We start from the raw sequence: 19,751 nt of genomic DNA on the forward strand, positions 1-19,751 counted from the left end.
ATAATTTAGATTGCCTATAATATTCCGCAACGCGCTGTCAACTGATGGTGTTGTGTAAAAGAGCCCAACCTCTTCAAGTCGTTCGCCCCCGACATTAAACAAACCAACCCAATTTGGCTCCCCTCATTCCTGCTCAGTATGCTTCTAGCTCTCTTTCTACATCGCTACGCCGCCTGGGTCCCGCTCCCCGTCCTTCCCGCATCCCTAACAGGGCAGACATGGACCCTCAAAGGCTGCAACCATATGCACGCTTTTCCTAGGAGGAAGCCCCGCTGAGTGCAAAGGGTCTTGCTTCTGAGCAAACACGCATAAATAAGAGCGGGAGCTTGCGCTTTACGTCCCTAATGTGAAGCCCAGCAAGGAGACCCCTCACTCCAGAGACCTTCCTTCTGCTCTGCAGCGTAAACCAATAGCCCCAACCGCAAAGCCATTGCCCTGCTCCCGTCTGCCCGCATTTTAGCCGCAAGACAGTCCGTCTAAGTCAGTCGGTCGACGTCCCCCCGCCGCCCCGCTTGAGAACCTTGCGCCCTTTTCCCGCCTGACGGCCGCTCGCTCCCCGGGCTCGAAGGGCTCACTTACCGCAGGTAGCTGCCTGTCGAGTGCTGGTTGTAATGCTCCGGCTGCGTGTGCCAAAACAGCATCTTCTTCGACGGCTGCTGCTCCCGCTGCTGCTAAGCTTGGCTCGCCCGGTAGCCCTAAATCCCAAATCCCCTACACGTCGAGGCGGGCTACGAACCCCGAAACCTGAAGCCAGCCCAAGACCAAACTGCGCGCACTCGGCAGCCGGCGCCTCTCCGCGCGCTTTTATTGAGCAGCCGCGTGATCCGCTGCTTGGCCGCTCCCAGGCGCTGAGGTCAGCCGCCGGCCTCTCCTCTCCGCCGCGCGCTCTCCCCGCCTCCCGCCGGCGGCCCGCTCCCCGCCACTCCGGGCCGCGCGACTGGGCGCCAATCCCCAGTCGGCTGCTGTCCGCGGCGCAGGTGGAGAAGCCGAGGCGGAGCTACGGAAGTGGAGTTGGGGAAGATGACCTCACGGAAATGGAGGAGCCGCGCAGACGGCCTTCTTCCGAGGTTTAATGTATATAACTATTATTTATCTTCGCCGCCCCCCACCCCAGCCATCTTGCCTCACGAAGTCTACCCGGATGCTGAACTGGAAAATTTGCCACCCCACTGCTAAAGGCAGTGCTTTTTCTGTCGGTACGCAGGGGTACGCCTACCCCTAAACATTTTGTGAATCTAAGTTTGGCCTCATTGAGGGGTGCTATTTCAGTATGAGTAGGAAAATGATAGTACCCCCTAAACATTTTTTAAGAAAAAAAGCACTGGCTAAAGATATTGCCTAAACTGTGATTTTTTTATAGCATTTCCCGCCAAAGTAGTTTGCATACCACAGTTGGGGGGGGGGACCTCAGGCATGGGGCGAATGTGGCCCTCAGAGACCCCCCCCCAATGGCTGTTAAAATTTCGCAGGCCACATTCGGACCTGGTAACTGCAATGCATCCTTGACTTCTGGTCATGCCTCTAGCAAAACACGCACCTGCGATTTGGCTGCAAACCCCACACTCCCTCCCTCACCCCCACATTGAGCTTTACACGCTGCACTGCTCAGTTGGGACCCATAAGCATTTGAGGGGAAGGGGATGCAGTTGCCTTGGTCCCGCACTTCCCCGTTTGGCAGTAGGCCCCACCCTACAAAGTGGAGGGGAGTCCAAACTCGAAAAGGGAATGCTTATGGCATTTAGGGCCTGTCTTTGGGGCAAACTTAGAGGTGTGGATCCAGTTTGTAAAGTAGAAATGGAGCTTGATACTATGCTCAGCTGCGAGGCCATATTAGGGTACACCTATACAGATATAGATACATCTTTTTGGTTCTAGTGGGATCTCCAAAGTAGCTCACAAAACACATCCATCCAAGAATAAAAGTAGCAACAACACATCCATCCAAGAATAAAACCTTCAACTAAAACAAGCAGTCAGAATTCTAAAATGGCAGCACAGAAAAATAAATCACTCTGGCAACCAGACATTATCAGAAGGGCACCTAAACAAGACCTTTTTTATATTGGAAAACTAATTATTTGACCCCCCCCCAAAAAAAAACACATAGCATGTCCATGGCTACAGCCTGCCCCCCCAAAATCACGCACCCACTGTTGCCTGGGGCTGCAATGGTGCAAAAACGTGGTTAAAAAGCATGGATCTACATGGATCCTCAGGATCTTTGCATTAGGTCACCCCAAATTCACCATCAGAGCACATAGCATGTCCATGGCTACAGCCTGCCCCCCCAAAATCACGCACCCACTGTTGCCTAGGGCTGCAATGGTGCAAAAACGTGGTTAAAAAGCATGGATCTACATGGATCCTCAGGATCTTTGCATTAGGTCACCCCAAACTCACCATCAGATCACATAGCATGTCCATGGCTACAGCCTGCCCCCCCCAAAAATCACGCACCCACTGTTGCCTGGGGCTGCAATGGTGCAAAAACGTGGTTACAAAACATGGATCCACATGGATCCTCAGGATCTTTGCATTGGGTCAGCCCAAATTCACCATCAGAGCACATAGCATGTCCATGGCTACAGCCTGCCCCCAAAAATCACGCACCCACTGTTGCCTGGGGCTGCAATGGTGCAAAAACGTGGTCAAAAAGCATGGATGCACAGGGATTCTCAGGATTTTTGCATTGGGTCACCCCAAATTCACCATCAGATCACATGTCTGTGGCCACAGCATGAAGCACAAAAATGATACATCCACTGTTTCATTCAGAATGTTTTTTCCCTTGTTTTCCTCCTCTAAAAACGATGTGCGTGTTATGGTCAGGTGCGTGTTATAGAGCGAAAAATACGGTATCTTGTCAAAAGCATATGCAATTTCAGTTTATTGTTATTTGTTTTAAATTGTTAGAGGCCGTGATATCTAATTTTCATTTGCTGCCTGCAAGCAAATGTTACCTTGATTTCAAATGTAAAGACAGTGGTACCTTGGGTTAAGAACTTAATTCGTACTGGAGGTCCGTTCTTAACCTGAAACTGTTCTTAACCTGAGGTACCACTTTAGCTAATGGAGCCTCCTGCTGCCGCCACACCATCGTGGTATGATTTCTGTTCTCATCCTGAAGTAAAGTTCTTAACCCAAGGTACTATTTCTGGGTTAGCGGAGTCTGTAACCTGAAGTGTCTGTAACCCGAGGTACCACTGTACAATGTTTACATTTTCAAGGCCTCAGTACTAGTTAGAGGAGTTCGCACAACTCACAGAGAGCGGGGTGGGGATATTTAAGGAAAGAGAGACTACTCTTTTTGGCTTAAGCAGTTTGTTCCTCTGAAGATAGCTATTAGAATATCTACAATTAGTGTTGGGCAGAAATGGAAAATTGCAGATTGGTGCATGACATGGAATGAAGGTTAAAACACATGTTGGGCTATGTGCTCATAATGTGTTGAACTTATCTGTTTGAACTCTTTATGCAGGAGATAGGGTAGTACTATATATTTTTTTATTTTTTTATATAAAATATTTATTAGGGTTTTTTATAAAAGAAATACAAAGATAATAAACAGCATTGCTTTGTTTTAACAAAATTTCATAACTTCTTTGGACTTCCTCACGTCTCCCGCTCCCACTTACATCGTTAATAATTTTTTTCAAGCAAATTATCATCTTATTTGCAAATTTATAACCACTCAATTCAATATAGTGTAACAATTCTCCAACAAATTTTTGTTTCTCTTAATCTCATTTATCGTCAATTTCCGATCCAATTTAGTGATGGCCAATTATTTATAACCAAGCATCCTTATTAGCATTCCTCTAAATCACAATATTTTTGTAGATAAATCTTAAATTTCTTCCAATCTTCTTCAATCCTTTCTTCTCCCAGGTCTCGAATTCTGCCAGTCGAGACCTGGGAGAAGAAAGGATTGAAGAAGATTGGAAGAAATTTAAGATTTATCTACAAAAATATTGTGATAGGGTAGTACTATATTTGTTATGGGATCAACAACCCAACCCAAGAGAATCATTTTAGCTTGTGCCTTGGGGAGTCACAACTAAAGCCATATTCAGTTTTCTAACACATTTAGTGATTTCAAGCACCCTGGTCCTTTGAAGGTTGACATGCAAGAAAATCTGTAGGTGGAAATTATGAAGCGGGGTCCATTGCAATGCAAACATTACAATGCATTTTTATACCCTTGGATTATAAGATCTTTAGGTCAGTAAGAATTTCAGATAGATAGATAGATAGACAGACAGACACACCACACACACACACACACACACACAGTTTTAAAATATTTCACCAGCCAGACCAGAATATGTGTGACTTATGAATTACGACGTCATACCAATTTCAGTGTGCTTGCTCAGCTGAAGGGGCAGAGTAAAATCATAACTGTTTGCAAACTGTGGCACTCAGCTATAACACAGTTAGCTAAAAATTGTCCAGTAGCACCTTAGAGACCAATTAAGTATGTTCTGGGTACAGCCATACGTCGGGATAAATACGCTTCAAGATAAGTATTTTCGGGTTGCGCTCTGCGGCGACCCGGAGGTAACGGAGTGCATTACATCCGGTTTTCGTCGCTCGTGCATGCGCAGACGGTCAAAATGAACGTCACGCACATGCGTGGAAGCAGCAAAACGTGACCCGCAGACGTGCTGTCGCGTCTTACGTTCTGTTCAGGATGTGAACAGATCCCGTTCGCATCCCGACGTACCACTGTATAAGCTTTCATGTGCATGAAAACTTCTTCAGACACCAGTTAGCTCTGGTATCCAACTTAACCAGAAGCCAATTCATATAATCACTTTGGGGGGTTATATTCAGTTAGGTCCTAATTTTGGTAGTTCTGCCAACATGTCTGAAAGTAGTCTTCAGTACAATTTAACATCACAAATCAGCTAAGCAGAGTATCACTCATTGACTTTACATCCTCACATCAGCAGCCATGGAGCAGGGCATATTAAATCTCTTTATCCTGCCCAAGGCAACTGAAGGTGACTTACAACGACAACAAAAGATAATCATGCCACTGAAGGACATCATTTTCTCAAGGCAAAACACTAAACTATTCTGGGGTTTTCATATCTGCCATGGCACCCCAGCTGCACCTTGGCCCTTGTACTGTGAGGTGAAGGAAACAGATTTCCTGACCCAGACAGATTGTTCCTCTCTGTTTCCCTTCCCTTCCTGTGAATGTTCCTGCTGTCACTAGTTGAATGTCATGAATACATTTAAAGCAGCCTTACACCACTTATCTTGTCATAGTTTCCCCCAAAGAATTCTGGCAACTGTAGTAATTCCGCAAATCAGCTACATACAGGATTATTAGTCTTTCTTTTTTTTTAAGATCCCAATAGCTTTACAATGTCTTAACAAGAAAAATTGCCACAGAATTATTCTCTTACCACCACCCACTACTACACAGCTTTTGCAGTGCATATCAGTTATAAGACAAACATGACAAGATTTAAGAATTTACACTCCAGCTAGCCTCCAGAAAGGAAGAGGCAGTTGTGCTACCTGGACACTGCTACATTGCATAACTTCAAATAATAGAAGTTCCAGTGGTTTGCCTTGGACTATGTCCCCAGCTGGAACTGAACAGAATCTGATAAAAGCCATCTGCAGCTCAGAGAGGTTATCAAGCACCTCTGAGAAAACACTGACGTTCCAAAAACACCACCCAGCGCCTGCTTCCCTAGTAGGGCCTGGCAACATTCCCATTCATCAGGTGAGAGCAGGACAGGGAACTGTCTCCTTGCAGCTTTGCATTTGCCTTGGCTATCTTTAGCAGGCATTCATATATGCATAAAAAAGAAAGCAATGACCATGCTAATAATATATTGATTATCCGGCAGCCCAAGGGATCTCTCTTGGCAGAAAAGGTTCTTGCTGCATCTTCAAACCATATCTGTCTGGTCAGTCAAGTGCTCTGAAACTACAAGTTCATTTCACTGGGCAACTATTTTGGAAGGAATTAGCATTTGGGAAAGAAATGCTGATATTAAAACCATTGGTTGTTTCACAGAAGGAGCTATAGTATCTAGACATGTACGTGCAACTTTCTAAGTGGAAGAGGCTTAGGTAGTATGCAACTACGTTTGACTCAGAATGACTCTGGGCTAGTTACAGTGAACCTGGTATGCTAGCAGAAGCCAGCACAAGGATACAGTTGTACCTCTGGTTACGTACTTAATTCGTTCCGTTACTTAATTCGTTAATTTCTGAGAGGGGACATGTCCTTCTGGTGTCCCATTTCTGCACTGCCTTGACTTCATTGCTCTTAAACTGCAGCCAGGTAAATGATACAACCTAAAACTCTTGTCTCTTAGATTGAATTTAGACAAGATAGCAGAAGCTGAGATAGCTTTGGTTGCTCTTTGTAATCTACTAATAGACTGGGTATGGTTAGTAAAGCAGAAAAGTTCATGTCAAATTGACTCACTTCCTCCTGCTCCTCATTAATTCCCAAAGTCAGTTTATACTAGGCTAGTCCCACAATGATAAACTAAGATCAGCTGTTGTTTCCAACTGACAATCACCTGAGTTAGATAGGAGATGCCATCAGATGAAATTACTTGGAAGTGGTCTAGCAACTAAGCAACCTGTCTCCTTGTTTCTACTAATGTAAAAACACGCTGATTCCTGGACCGTCTGCGGGCCGGATTGAGAAGGTGATTGGGCCACATCTGCCCACGGGCCTTAGGTTGCCTACCCCTGCTATAGTCCAACAACATCTGGCTGGCCACAGATTCTCTACCCCTGGTTTAATAGCAGCACTCCCTGTTCCCCTTACATTATTCTTTGTCTAAACAGATATTATGCAAGCCTCTTCCAAGAAGGCAGCATTGCTCTGATTTTATTTTAGCTGCCAGGTGGGAATGCTTGTTAAGTGAAGGGGTTTCCTGCCTCACTTAAAGTGGTGCCCTCTGGATTTGCATGGGAATGCCAAGGTTTATTGATCTGATTTCCATTTCTAACACTGACATCTGTCCTTAAAACGGAGGAAACCAAAAACCAATTTTGTAAACTTGGTTATAAAACCGATTGATAGGTTAAAGTTTCTGCATTGTTGGGCAAGCCTTAAAGCCCTGGTAATCATTCTAGAAGCTTAAGGGTCATAGACAGTTCTGGGTTGCAGATGCCCCTCTGCAAGAAAAAGCAGGAAAAAACTGGCAGGGAGTGGAAATAAGTGGCAAGGAGATTAGAAAGCTAGTCTCCTATTTTTAGAATAGCAACAAAATCATCAAGAGTATTAGCCCCTGGGGCATGTCAGTGATGGCTTAACCCTTTGAAGCCTTGGCTTCAGATGATTTAAAAGTTAAAAAGACTGGTGTGAACAACTTCCCATTGAAAAGTCACTTGTAGCGTTTCTCTGGAAATCCCATCTTAACAAGAAATCATGCTAAGCACATAATTGTTGCTTATGTGAACACAGAGTTCATATATGCTGAAAGACACAAATGTTTTAAAATATGCTAAAAGACTAGGGATGGGGAATCTGCAACTTTCCAGTTGTTGTTTGACTCCCACCATCCCTGAACATGCTGGCTGGGACTGGTGAAAGTGGGGGTTTAATAAGATCCAAAGAACCAAAGTGCATACAGAATAAAACACAAGGCTTAATCACTGAAAGGCTTAATAATTTCATGATTTGTTAATGCGTATCGTACTGTTGCTACCGTACAGAGGGCGACCACATAATACTACTAGTGTGGACATAAATACAGTACAGAGCTTGATTAATAAAGATTTTATACTCATAATTAGGAGGAAATAAGCCTTATTTATATTATTATGCTTCACCTTTCCCCACATGGTGAGAATTCTGAGGATAATGCCTTTGGATGAGTGATCACTAGAGCTTTTTGGTACCTTTCATATTTGTTTTATATGCAAAGGTTTATGCAAAGCATATTGAAAGCAATCTATCACTCCACTTTTGATTCCCAAAGACAGCTGCTTGGATCTGGGATAGCTTAGTTGCTAGAGCATGAGACTCGTAATCATAGGGTCATGGGTATAAGTCCCATGTGGGGCAAAAATATTCCTGCATTGCAAGGGGTTGGACTAGATGATCCTTGTGGTCCCTTCCAATGCTACGATTCTGTGATCCCTACAAAAAACCCCCACAACTGTAACACTTTTGTTTCAATATTCACACTTGCTGCAAACTTGGGTGACAGTTCTCTATTTAAAGCACATAGCTTCCCTAAAGAATCTTGGGAACCATAAATGTTTAAATGGTTTAGAGATAAAAGAAGGGAGAGTGGAGGGGCTTTGAAGTTGCCCATCAACAGCATCAGGACAGCAGACTGAGCAGACATTACTTTTGCACTATGACGAGGTGTATTTCTTGTAAAACGATGGAAGTATTACTAAATTTACATCTACCCAAATACACAAATTTTGATGTGACGCATTGCTTTTTTTTCTGGTGATGCAGCAGTAACCACTCTACAACACACCCAATCAATAGGTCCATAATCATTGCAAATCATGGCCGCCACATTAATTGTCAGCAAACAGACACAATCCATTAAAAAGTTAGTTGTTGCGGGCAGTCCAATCCCATGTGTGGTTAATTGGGATTAAGTCCCATCAGTATCCCATGTATACTAACAGCCAAACCTATGCATTTTGATTCAGAAGTCTTAATAAATTAAATGATTTTCTTCCAGGCCAGGGAAGTGTGCATAGAATTCAATGGTATATTCAAGGCAGAAGACCAGGGTCTCTCTCACTCATCAGAATGAGCAGGATGGCCCCCAAATCTAAAGAGTGGGGTTCCTATAAGACTATTAAGGCCAGAGTCTAAATAAATTACCTAATTGTACTGCTGGTAGGATTTCAGCCCTAGCTGGGAGTAAATCTCACTGAACTCGGGCTTACTTCTGAGTAAACATGTTTAAGCCCTGGTTCCTTTTAGAGTAACCTGATGAGCACCTCTGGATAGTCTAATTTCTTTTTACATTTTTTTTGTTATTGTTTAATTGATCCAAATCCTTTCCCCCTTCAATTTTTCTTGTTAAAACTGGATTGAAAAGGGAGTTCATTATCTCAGCAACTTGCAAGTCAACCCTTTCCTTGCTAATTACTCATTACTACTTTCTCTTTAGTGCTCTTTCGCCTCCAGATATATTTGTAAACAGCCTGTTTCCCAACTCTTAATCCTTTTGACCATCCTTAAGTCATTCTGGTTTGGTCTGCTTTTAATGTTTTCCGTTTGCAAGTCTTAATAGACTTTTCACATTCCCAGTGTTTAATTTCCCACTTTGCTAGTAACAATAATGCTGTGAATCTTGAAGATACAGCTGAATTCCCATTCTTGGGATGCTTCAGGCAATCTGTCGATCTTTCTACCAGATCTATCCAGTGGTTTAACAATGTTAACAGAGAAATCTGAGGGCTCCCTTGGACAAAAAACAAGGACACCAGCCAGGAATACCAGAGCAAAATAGCAGCCAGTAGGCTTGGTCTTTATTGAAGACTGTTGCGTCAGGACTCCCACCTGCCACAAGGTGGAACTAGATGGAAGCCCCGAACAAAAGAGCCCCCAAACTTTTATTAGCTGCTAATCCCCATGTTACACCCCCCCAAACTACATCACTAATACATCATGGTTACATCATGAAAGGGGAGATCTGGTGGCAGTAATCTGAGCATCCTGGACCCTGCCCCATGGTTCTCCTTGCCCTCTAGCAAATACCCATCAAGTGTAAAAAAAAAATAGATATTTACATTTCCTTGTTCGGCAGCCAGGTTAATCACACCCTTTTGTCTTCATCTGGGTTTGTTATTTCTGGAATGGCTACCTGTCTGGCACTCAGGTATCAGGATGCCAGGAATTATCACTCAGGTAGAGGGGCTGCTGAGTAGCTGAGCTGAGTCTATATGAATTTCTGAAGTTTTCCCAGTGAGCCAGTACATAGATACATTTATCAGTGAATTGTTACATAGATAGGAAGAAACTGTTATGAAGTGTTTTGTGGGGACTAATCACAAAAGTCACAAAAGTGATTGTGCTGATTTTTTGTAGTGGGCTGCATGTGCATATCTGCTGGAGGGGCAACCCCCCCCCCCGCAACCCATACATAAATTCCTGCAACAACAATTTACAGTCTGATTTTTTAATGTCTAGTTACTTTCAGCTATAATTTCAAGTTGATGGATGGAGCCTACACTTCTGCGGTGTATAGCTTCTGAAAATGTGGGGTGGCTCTCCTGGGATGTGAGCAAAATTCCAGGGCAAAGAGCTTCCTCAGGCAAAGAGAGACATTCTTGCTGTCTCTCCCCAAGGTTTGATGTTGCAGCTGCCAAGAAAAAGGTGAGACGGCTTTACCATGAAATTTTGGGTAGTGATACTTTTCTTTCCCTAAAAAAAATGTTTAGGGGTACTCTCATTTTGACTCAAGAAAATCACCATTTTATAGTTCAAATCGGGAAAAATAAATACAGTAAATGGACAAAAGTACAACGATTCACAAAATGTTTAGGCATATGTGTCCCCTTGCGTCGTCCCCCCCCCCAGAAAAAAGCACTGCTTTTAGGGAAGGAGATGTTCCTTAGGGGATCCTCTTCAGTCCCTTAGTGTTGCAGAAACTGCCTCTTCTGTGTGTTAGATTCCCTGATGAAGAAGGAAGAGCTGCTTTCTGCACACACAGCAGCAAAGGGTTGCAAACTCTCTTTCTGTTACTCTGGGGATTACAAACAGAGAGTTGGTGCTGACCAAAACTCAACACACCTACCTCTGCCTTGGCAGCACCACTGGATGTTGTTCTACAGGCAGGCAGTGGATTTTGTAAGGGACACGCATGTCTTCATCATAATCAGTTGATTAGTAAAGGAGGACTCTTGCTTGCACTCCCTTTCCACAGCTTTCTTGAGGCTTGGTGGTTTGTCTATTGAGTTCACAGAGATCTCTGGCTTCTATCTACTTGGATGCCTGCCAAAGATTTCTGCAAACTGTTACTTTTCTTTAGATCTGTCGGGTTGTCTGTCAAATCCTTGTTTTTGAGTCTGATCCTTTTGCTACCTCTGTTATTCAAACACTGAGATGTTGTACATTAGAATATATGCTTATGTAACCTAATAAGCCCTAATGGATGCAGATTCCCAAGGTTACAGCTGATCAGAAGCACCTCACCCAGTCCTCCTGTACACTGTCGCTTACCTGCCAATGTTATCCTCAGTGTGGAACTCTTCAATGGATCTTGAAGCTCATCTATTACCCCACTTAAGAGCAGTGGTGCAGCTAGGACTAGACTTCAAGGAAGAGACCCAGTTCCCTGCAGCATAGCAGGTCCCCAGCTGGCCACCCAGAGAGTTACAGATGATGGAAGCAGGAGCAAACAGGTCCAGGGTTGGCACCAGCTCTTCATCATCTTCTTTCTTTGGCGATCACTCGTAGCCGAGTAAGATTGTCTTCCATGAACACGGTTTTAACAGTATGTCCGTAAGTGACTGTGGCACCAACTATCTGTACCATGGCACACACATGCCAGGGTTGCCAAAGCTGGTGTTAGCTACTGCAGCCTTCCTTCCTTTTTGTTAAACAGAATGGTTACAGACACCAATTTTATTTATTTTTACTTTACTTTTACACAACAGAATAGTGCTTACTCTCAAGTAAATGCCTTTAGCATTGGTGTAGCAGAAGCAAACTACATTTTATTCCTGTTGTCATGATAGTGCTAGAGTTTACACGCGTTTTAAAATGTAAAGCAATGTATGCTCAGGGTTGTCAAACCTTTTGTATTTTGGTTTTTAACATATCAGGAACATAGGAGCAACTGTAAAACTTAGAATAGTGGTGGTGTATGCATATTGGTATGTAGAAGATAAATATTAATGGTCCATAACTGAATGCACAAGACCTTTGGGACCTCTGTAAGACCCTTGAGTTCAAGGTCTAAATTTACCTAGCTGCACTGTTGGTTAACAGCTTCCATTGCTCTTATCTTTCTTTTTCTGATAAGAACTTATGGCACAACATCATGAAAAGACCACATGAAAGTTGCATTTGTGTGGAAACTTGTTGGTTGATAGAGATGTTAGCAAATTGGATAGAGTTTACTACTTTGGACAGACTTCAGGTTCCTTGCATATTGTACAGGATGTTTTGTGGGGGGGATTCTGGGAATATGGAGCACACTCTCAAATACTAGTTTTTTTGGAAGCTCTTATTGGTGGCAATGCAGAGCGCCTCAATCTGATCAAAGCCTTGACAGAAACAAAAAGGTAAAAGCCCCCATGCCTGATATTTATTTTTTTAAATGCAAGGACTAACGACATGAATGATTTCTAGTTTGCCCGTTATTTATTTACCTCTTGCTTTTCTTTATCTATTCCTTAAATTAAAAAAATTGTGTTGTTGGCGTGATTATGACTATGCTGGATTGCAGTTGCTTGTCAGTTTCCTGTTGATTGCTGAGATTCCATCTCAACATTAATTGTTGCTGTGTTTTTTCCATAGCACAAGGTGTGTTGCCTCCCATCTATAAATCACAAGCAGATTAATTGGATACTTCTGTAGTTGACACCTCAAAAGCTACAAGGGAAATATCTCCATGACCTTTCCATTTGGCAAAATCTAGTAGAACAGCACTGAGGATAAGCTTATGACAACAAAATCCTAAGCAGTTATTTTAAAAAATACATGAGTTGAGTGAGAGTAACTATCCTGCTGCCTACAGAAACTTGTGTCATTTATCTTTTAGAACCCAGTGTTCCAGATTGTTTCTGCACTCTCTCTCTCTCTCTGTGTGTGTGTGTCTGTCTGTATATTTTATAGTATGTGGGCATGCTTAACTAAAAAGTACTACTGGTGCCTCTCGTATGTTTTATCAAAATCACTGTTTACTTTCATAGAAATGTGACAACAGGATTGCAGTTAATACCTCTTTGTGTTCTGTCTAGAACAGCCACTTGGCTGAACTGAATATAAAGGGGATCGTAAAGGCTATATAGTAAGCACGTGCATTCAAAATTTGCATTTCTATCATGTTTTCCCTAACATGCAATTTGCAATGCCGGCAACTTCAGAGCTTTCTGCAGTGCTTCAGGGCTAAAAACCAATTTGACCCAGTACGGGCAGATCCCATCAAGACACTTTTGCCACTGTGTCATTTGTTGTTGGCACATCTACAGGCAAATCAGGCTGAGAAGCCCCCTAAGGCATAGCATTAAAAAAGCGGACATATCCCATCCCCACAGAAACAAGAGAGCATATATATATAAAGAAGCTAGCCTAAGACCACAATAATGATACATGTTTCTGGATGTGCCAGAGCAACAACTGTCCCTGTTCTGTGGGAAGAACTGCAGTCTGACAATGCAGGCATGCTTTGAGAGGTATGGCCTGCTTCTAGGTTGCTCAGCCCTTGACTAATTACATCAAGCAGATAGGGATTTGCTGGACTGGTGTAAGCGGCCATTAATACTTTGTTGTGCAAAGAGGCAGCCCTGGCCCCCTTGAAAGAGATAAGCATGCTGGCAGTGCCGGATTTACGTATAAGCCAAGCAAGCTATAGCTTAGGGCCCCACTCTCTTGGGGGCCCCCAAAAAAAATTAAAGGAAAAAAACCCTGGATGTACATTTCCCAAATAAATATTTTGATATGTGAAAATGGCTTTAGATACCTGTTAGGTCCATAAATGACCTTATAGCATATATTCAACACAAAAAAACAGTGACAATTTGTTGTTGCCAAAGAACAGCTAGATATATAAAGGGCTCCATTACTTCAATAGTTTAGGGCCTCATCAAACCTAAATCCGGCCCTGCATGCGTGCATGCCTTTATAAACCTTCCTTGGACTCTTTTAAGCATAGTAATATCTATCAACCACTTGATCAACTTTGGGGCATAGTACTTAAACAGGTGGTCCCCATGAAACCCTAGGCTCTGTTGTACGAAACTACTTACCTAGACCCATTTCATTCTCTTTACTGCCCTGGCCTTGGCAATGAAACAACCTTATGGGGGAGACCTAGCAGGAGAGGAAACCCTGTTGATTATTCTGGACAGCTCAGAAGGTTTTGATACTATCAGCCATTATATTTCTGTGGATTGGCTCTGTGGGTTAGGAGTTAGAGTGACGATGGCTCCACTCAGCCCCATTTCACTAGATTCCATCTCCCCCCCCCCTTGTTGTTTTTTGACATTTATATGTTCATTCCACAATGAGCACAAAATATTGCATTGTTGCACACTTATTACTGTCTCTTGTATTTTATTGCCTCCAACTGTTGTTTTCATTCATCTCTATTCTATATATACCTACCAGTTTTCCAAGATGCTTCAAACAAATCAAGTGGGCTCTAGCAAACAAACTTGTTACCCTTACAAGTGCCACAGACTTGTGATAATTTTTGCAGGAATAGATTAAGATGTGGACAAGTCTGCAGTTGTTAAGTGCTGAAGAGTCTTTGTTTTCAACCATCAAATGTTGCTTTAGTTGTTCTCGTCCAGGACATCAAGCAAGTCCTAACAGCTTAAGCACAAATAAAAAAGTATAAGATATTGCTGGGATGGAGGAGGAAGCACACCACACAGCTCTGCATGTTTAGTGTCAATACTGCATCACTCAATTAGGAAATGAAATATCAGTTTTGTTTCAAGCATATATTGACACTCAATGAATATCTCAGTGCATGAAACAGTTCTTCTGGCTATGCTAAGTCAGTGAATTCAATATGCTTACGATAAAAATCCAGTCTTGTGCTCATGTCTATCTGGGCTAAAGCCCTAGAACCTGCATTAATGATTATCTATCAAGCAGTAAAACCCTTTGAATGTGAAAAGGCAAGAGTCCTGTGCAGGCATTCAAAAGTGACAAGCAAAATTGCACGGGTGTGTGTGTGTGTGTGTGTGTGTGTGTGTGTGTGGAGTGACCCTGCCCTATGCCTGTGTAGTACACTTACTGCACAAGGCTTTCCATGACTGCTCTGAAGCAAGTCCTGAATTCAGTGGGGCTTACTCCCAGGTAAGTAGGGTTAAGGTTGCAACTCATGTTGGAGGGTATGCTTGGAGGATGGCGGGATCCCCAAGGATGTGATCTACAGGGAGCTGGCTTCAGGCACCAGGCCCATTGGCAGACTAACTCTGCATTACAAAGATGTCTGCAAATGTGACATGAAGGCTGGCAACATTAATCCCTTGCAGATGATGGCAGTGCCTGGAGACAATCTGTCAGGTTGCTTACCCACAGCAGTGACCAGATGATGAATGACTGCACAGAGAAAAGAAACGCCATGGTGCATCTGCAGCAGCACAACTGGACACCTTCACCTGTCCCAGCTTCAACAAAACATGTCTCTCAGGTACCAGTCTCTATAAGCCACAGCAGGTGCTGTAACTTTCCAACTGTTTGGTGCCACCCCCCAAGCCATACCCCTTCATTGTCTCCCAAGAGAGGCAGATGCATGACCACATTTTTACATTATGTAGATCACATGGTTTGTGGGGAGGACTATGCATGTAGGGCAAGGTCAGGAAAAGAATTTCTTTGGCTCAAGGCAGAATTCCCATCTGAGCAATCTTCTGTGGGTCACATTCTGAAGATGGGCAGAGCCAGAGGCAAAAGTGAGCAATACAATGATTTTCCCTTTGTACAGTAGAGTTAATTTCTATGCACCTGTACACCCTTCTCTTCTATTCTAGCAAGCAAGGACCAATATCAGAGTTTCAGAACTTCGATAAGCATCTCAGAGCACTGAGAGGGCAGAACTTGGTGCCACAGTCATGATCCTGTTCCCTCCCAACTATGAACATCTGAACAGGGATACAATGCTACTATAATGGGTGTACCCTTGGACAGTGTCACATGTGTGGAAATGAATGTGATTTGGGGTTTAAAAAATCGTGCTTCAGTGCTGACAGTTCATCTTCGAGGTCACCTGCTTTCATGACCAAATTGTAGTGCAAAGAGGCTCCCATAAGGACTTAAATTTAACTGTCATTTATTCTAGGGCAAACTCAAAAGGTTTCATTTTATTTTTTAGCAAATTCTATCATGTAAATGTTAACATAAAAACATCTGTACATTTGCCATGATACACTCAAAAGTGAAACAAATAAGATATAAATACAGATATGGATGTAACATGACAAAAGCGCCCAAAAAAAAAGAGAAATAAAAGAAAATAACCAACCCAAAAATAGAAATTAAATACATGCGCGTGAACACTGTGCCAACAAACTCTTTTCTGATGGCTGACTGTTTTGAGTGGCTTTATAAGCCCATCCTTCCCATTTAAAACATTATTACTGTTAGCAAAATCCTGCTGCATTCTACAAACATTTCTCTGTTGTCCTTTAATATGAACTATTACACTTGATAAATAAAGGGTCTGGGAGGGTGGTAGAAAGAAGATTTATATGACAACGTTGCAAGTTACATTACTTATACAGGTTATTGAGAAGCTACTAGGAAGCGATAGAAAAGGTCTTGTGTTGTACTGTAATCCAGGCAAGCACACATAGTGTACCTTTTAAAAGGAAGCCACATGCCTCAATCGATGCAGGACTATATAAGAGACCTACAGTACTTCAGATGGTGTGAAAGGGGTTGCATTGATTTGTTTGCTCATGCCCTGGGACGCTGGCGCCCCAGTGGCAGCATGTACATCTCCATCGAACCCAACCCAACAGCAGGCAGGGTTGTTCTGTGCGGATTCTCAGATATGAAGGTCTGGGAAGAGGAGGGAAATGGGTGCGGGATGAGGGGGGGGGGGATGAGAAGATGGGAAAGAATACAAAGAAAAAGAAACCTCTTTCTTTCAAAAGGTCTGAAAAGTTAAAGCCCTGCGTAAGGAGGCAGCAAGTAAAAAGGCAGCTGCAGACATTTGGACCGTGCTGAGAAAAGGTAGGAGCCCTCCGTAATCTGGCAGCTAAGCGCCAACATCATGCAGATTTGTCTTCACCAGCATGTATGGATTGGTAGCCAAAGGGTTCTTGTGCCTGGAAGAAAACACCCACCCCACCCTCAACTGTATAGCTTTAAGAAAGCAGATTGGTGCAGATTGGTTACTACCTAGCCCTTTGAGTACTACCCTAATGAAACAGAGTCATATCTGAAATACTAAGAGAGAAAGGAAACAATTTGCTATGTACAGTAGACACAAAACAAGATTATAAATAAAATCAGATTGTGTGAATCTGGGGGTGGGGTGACAAACTCCTGGAGTACTCAAAGGTTGGGTGGGGAGGTGGCAACAGAAAAAGTGTCACACTAAGGAGCATTGGTTGACAAACGAAAGCAGTATTTTATTAAGAAAGAAAGGCCTGGTTATCTGAGTTGCAGCTCCTACAAAAGCCAATCGAGGTTTAGAAAGTACAAATTTCATACTGAGGATTGAAGCAGCAGCAGTAGTAGCACATTTCACATATCTTTTCTAAGAGATAGGTTGTCAGTTCCTTTGACAGTGAGTGTTGATACTTAACCAGTTCAGAGAAATTACAGTGCATTCACGCTCAGTGCATACTAATAGATTTCATAAAGCTAGATAAAATTATTACAGGAGGAATTCAATCCCCAGCGAATACTGTAACAGAACAGAGTTCCGTTTTTTAAAATAAAATAAAATTTAAAAAAACACCATGAAAAACAGAGTAGGAATGAGTTTTGTCAAGTAAGTAGAACCTCCTCTGGAGTAAGAAGTCAAGACTATATCACAGCATATAGCTTTGCTTTCTTTTTTTTTCTCACTTTGAAAAAATGTTTCTCAGCATGTGCTAAAAATAATAATCAGATAATTGAAACATCTACACAGAGGCGGGTCTTAAATGGGTTATAGTAGGGTAAGTGCATCTGCCCTATATAAACGGCACCATTGCAAGTTTGCTGAGATCTCTCAGGGAATTTCCATGACCGGTGTCACTCAGATGATGGTACTATACAATTGGTTTGTGTTGGTGTTTCCCCCCTGTAATAATTTTAAAAAGTGAGTTGAGGGGCCTAGTTTCCTTTCCTTTTTTAAAAAAGAATGTAGGGCTTTCTCCCGAAAAACCCAAGTGAGGCCATTCTAAATTTTAACCTCATCTCTGAAACAAGGACACATTCCTGAAATTAGAGGAACAGGAGGAACTAGTCAAATGTTTGACCAATACAAGCACAACCTAATAAAAAACCCAAGGTCTGAATCCAAGAAGTCATACTCAAGGTAGATCCACTGAAATCAATTCACATGATGAACTTAAGCCCATTGATTTCAATGAGTCTACTGTAAGTATGACCCCCAAAACGTCAGTGGATAACTGCAGTGTGTTTAACCATGGTGTGTTCTATCGCCTTTTTTTTTTTTCCAAATGAAGAAGACTGCAACCCAGGCCTTGCTTCCTTTACATTCAGTAACAATAATATCCTACCATAGAAAGCTTTTAAAAGGACTAAAAATACTGATTGCAATAAATATCTGCATGGCCTCCATCAGCAGGTGGAGCGTGCTGATGAGGGGAGGGTCTCTGAGAGGCACAGCTGATGGCTTCTATGTCTACAGGCATGTCCAAAGATCTCCATTAACTGTGCGTGGAAACATCTGAAGATGAGCTGCTGTTGCTGTTGGTGGTCTGGGCCCTCTTTATGTACAAGTTGAGGAGCTTCATCTGAAAGAAAGGAGACACAGTAACACCCACGCCTCTTCATTAATTTGCTTCCAGTTCAGAATGGGTCTTTCACAGTGCAGTCCTATGTGTGTCAGCCTGGAAGTAAGTCGCACTGAGTTCAATGTGACTCATGGATCCCTGACTTTAGCGTAGGCACTCAATGGTTGTAATTTTCATCAAATTTTCTGTTTTACAATTTCAGATAAACATTTTACAAACTTTAAAATATCCAGTGACTCCCCCCCTTCTCTTTCCATGGTTCAATTTACATATCATACATCCCTGCATATTTTACTATAACCGTTCAAATCAATTTTCCACTTTTACATCCATCAAAAATTGTTTACTCTGTTGAATTTATCTTAATGCTGGCAGCGTTTTCAGCTGTATACAGTTATTTTCCATATATTCAATAAATGTTTTCCAATCTTCTTTAAACGTATGTTCTTCTTGCTCTTATTCTATATGTTAAATCTGCAAATTGTGTATATTCTGTCAATTTAAGTTGCTAATCCTCTTTAGTTGGGACCTGGCTCACTTTCCATTTGGGGCTAACAAAACATGGGCTGCAGTTGTTGCATACATAAATAACCTTTTCTGACACCAGGGAATTTCAGTTTGGGTTACCCCCCAACAAAAAGGACTCTGGTTTTTTTTTTGGTAAAGTAATTTTAAATATTTTTTCCAATTCATTATAAATCATTTCCCAATACCCCTTTACCTTTTTACATGTCCACCACAAGTGGAAGAATGTTCTCTTCACTTCTTTACACTTCCAACACTTATCTGATTCTGTCTTAAAAATCTTAGCCAACCTACTCAGAGTTAAGTACCATCTATGAATCATTTTCAAATTGTTCTCTTTCAATGAATAGCAGTTCATTGAAAGGTGACTGAGGATTTTTTTTTACTGTCATATGGCTTTATTGTCAATGATTTTACTTTCGTTTTTTAGCAAATTTATTTTATGAGGCAACTAATAAAAAATAGAAGAAAATGGCTGGTCCCTGCACAAAAAGAATACAGTGGAGGAACATATCAGCTTGCCAGGCCCATTCTGTCACTTTGCCATTTTGTGTGTGCCACAACTATTGATTCCTCCCAAACGCTGCTGTGGCTGAGCAAGGCCATTT

The 19,751-nt window shown here is 42.4% G+C and overlaps 2 protein-coding genes and 1 long non-coding RNA gene across 10 annotated transcripts in view; 1 reads left to right on the forward strand and 2 right to left on the reverse strand.

Annotated features, from left to right (window-relative positions):
- Window positions 1–804, reverse strand: part of TFCP2L1 (transcription factor CP2 like 1) — a 40,679-nt gene extending 39,875 nt beyond the window's left edge. For both annotated transcript variants that reach the window (XR_014154063.1, XM_081853003.1), the window contains exon 1: window positions 580–804. Coding sequence is in view for 1 of the 2 variants with exons in the window: in XM_081853003.1 (XP_081709129.1) it covers window positions 580–641 (62 nt within the window). In the remaining variant the exon portion in view is untranslated. The remainder of the gene's footprint in view (window positions 1–579) is intronic.
- Window positions 805–922: 118 nt separating this feature from the next.
- LOC309337128 lies at window positions 923–17,597 on the forward strand. The gene is made up of 2 exons (XR_014154119.1): window positions 923–1,067; window positions 15,178–17,597. It is a non-coding gene; the product is annotated as an uncharacterized lncRNA (long non-coding RNA).
- Window positions 17,598–17,994: 397 nt separating this feature from the next.
- The window catches only part of CLASP1 (cytoplasmic linker associated protein 1), a 161,954-nt gene continuing 160,197 nt past the window's right edge, over window positions 17,995–19,751 (reverse strand). For all 7 annotated transcript variants that reach the window (XM_081852507.1, XM_081852510.1, XM_081852508.1 and 4 more), the window contains one exon: window positions 17,995–18,618. In XM_081852507.1, the coding sequence (XP_081708633.1) occupies window positions 18,532–18,618 (87 nt within the window). In that variant the 3' untranslated portion in view covers window positions 17,995–18,531. The remainder of the gene's footprint in view (window positions 18,619–19,751) is intronic.

This window comes from Podarcis erhardii (assembly GCF_964252035.2).
Source record: "Podarcis erhardii genome assembly, chromosome: 1".
Taxonomy (NCBI): Eukaryota; Metazoa; Chordata; class Lepidosauria; order Squamata; family Lacertidae; genus Podarcis; species Podarcis erhardii.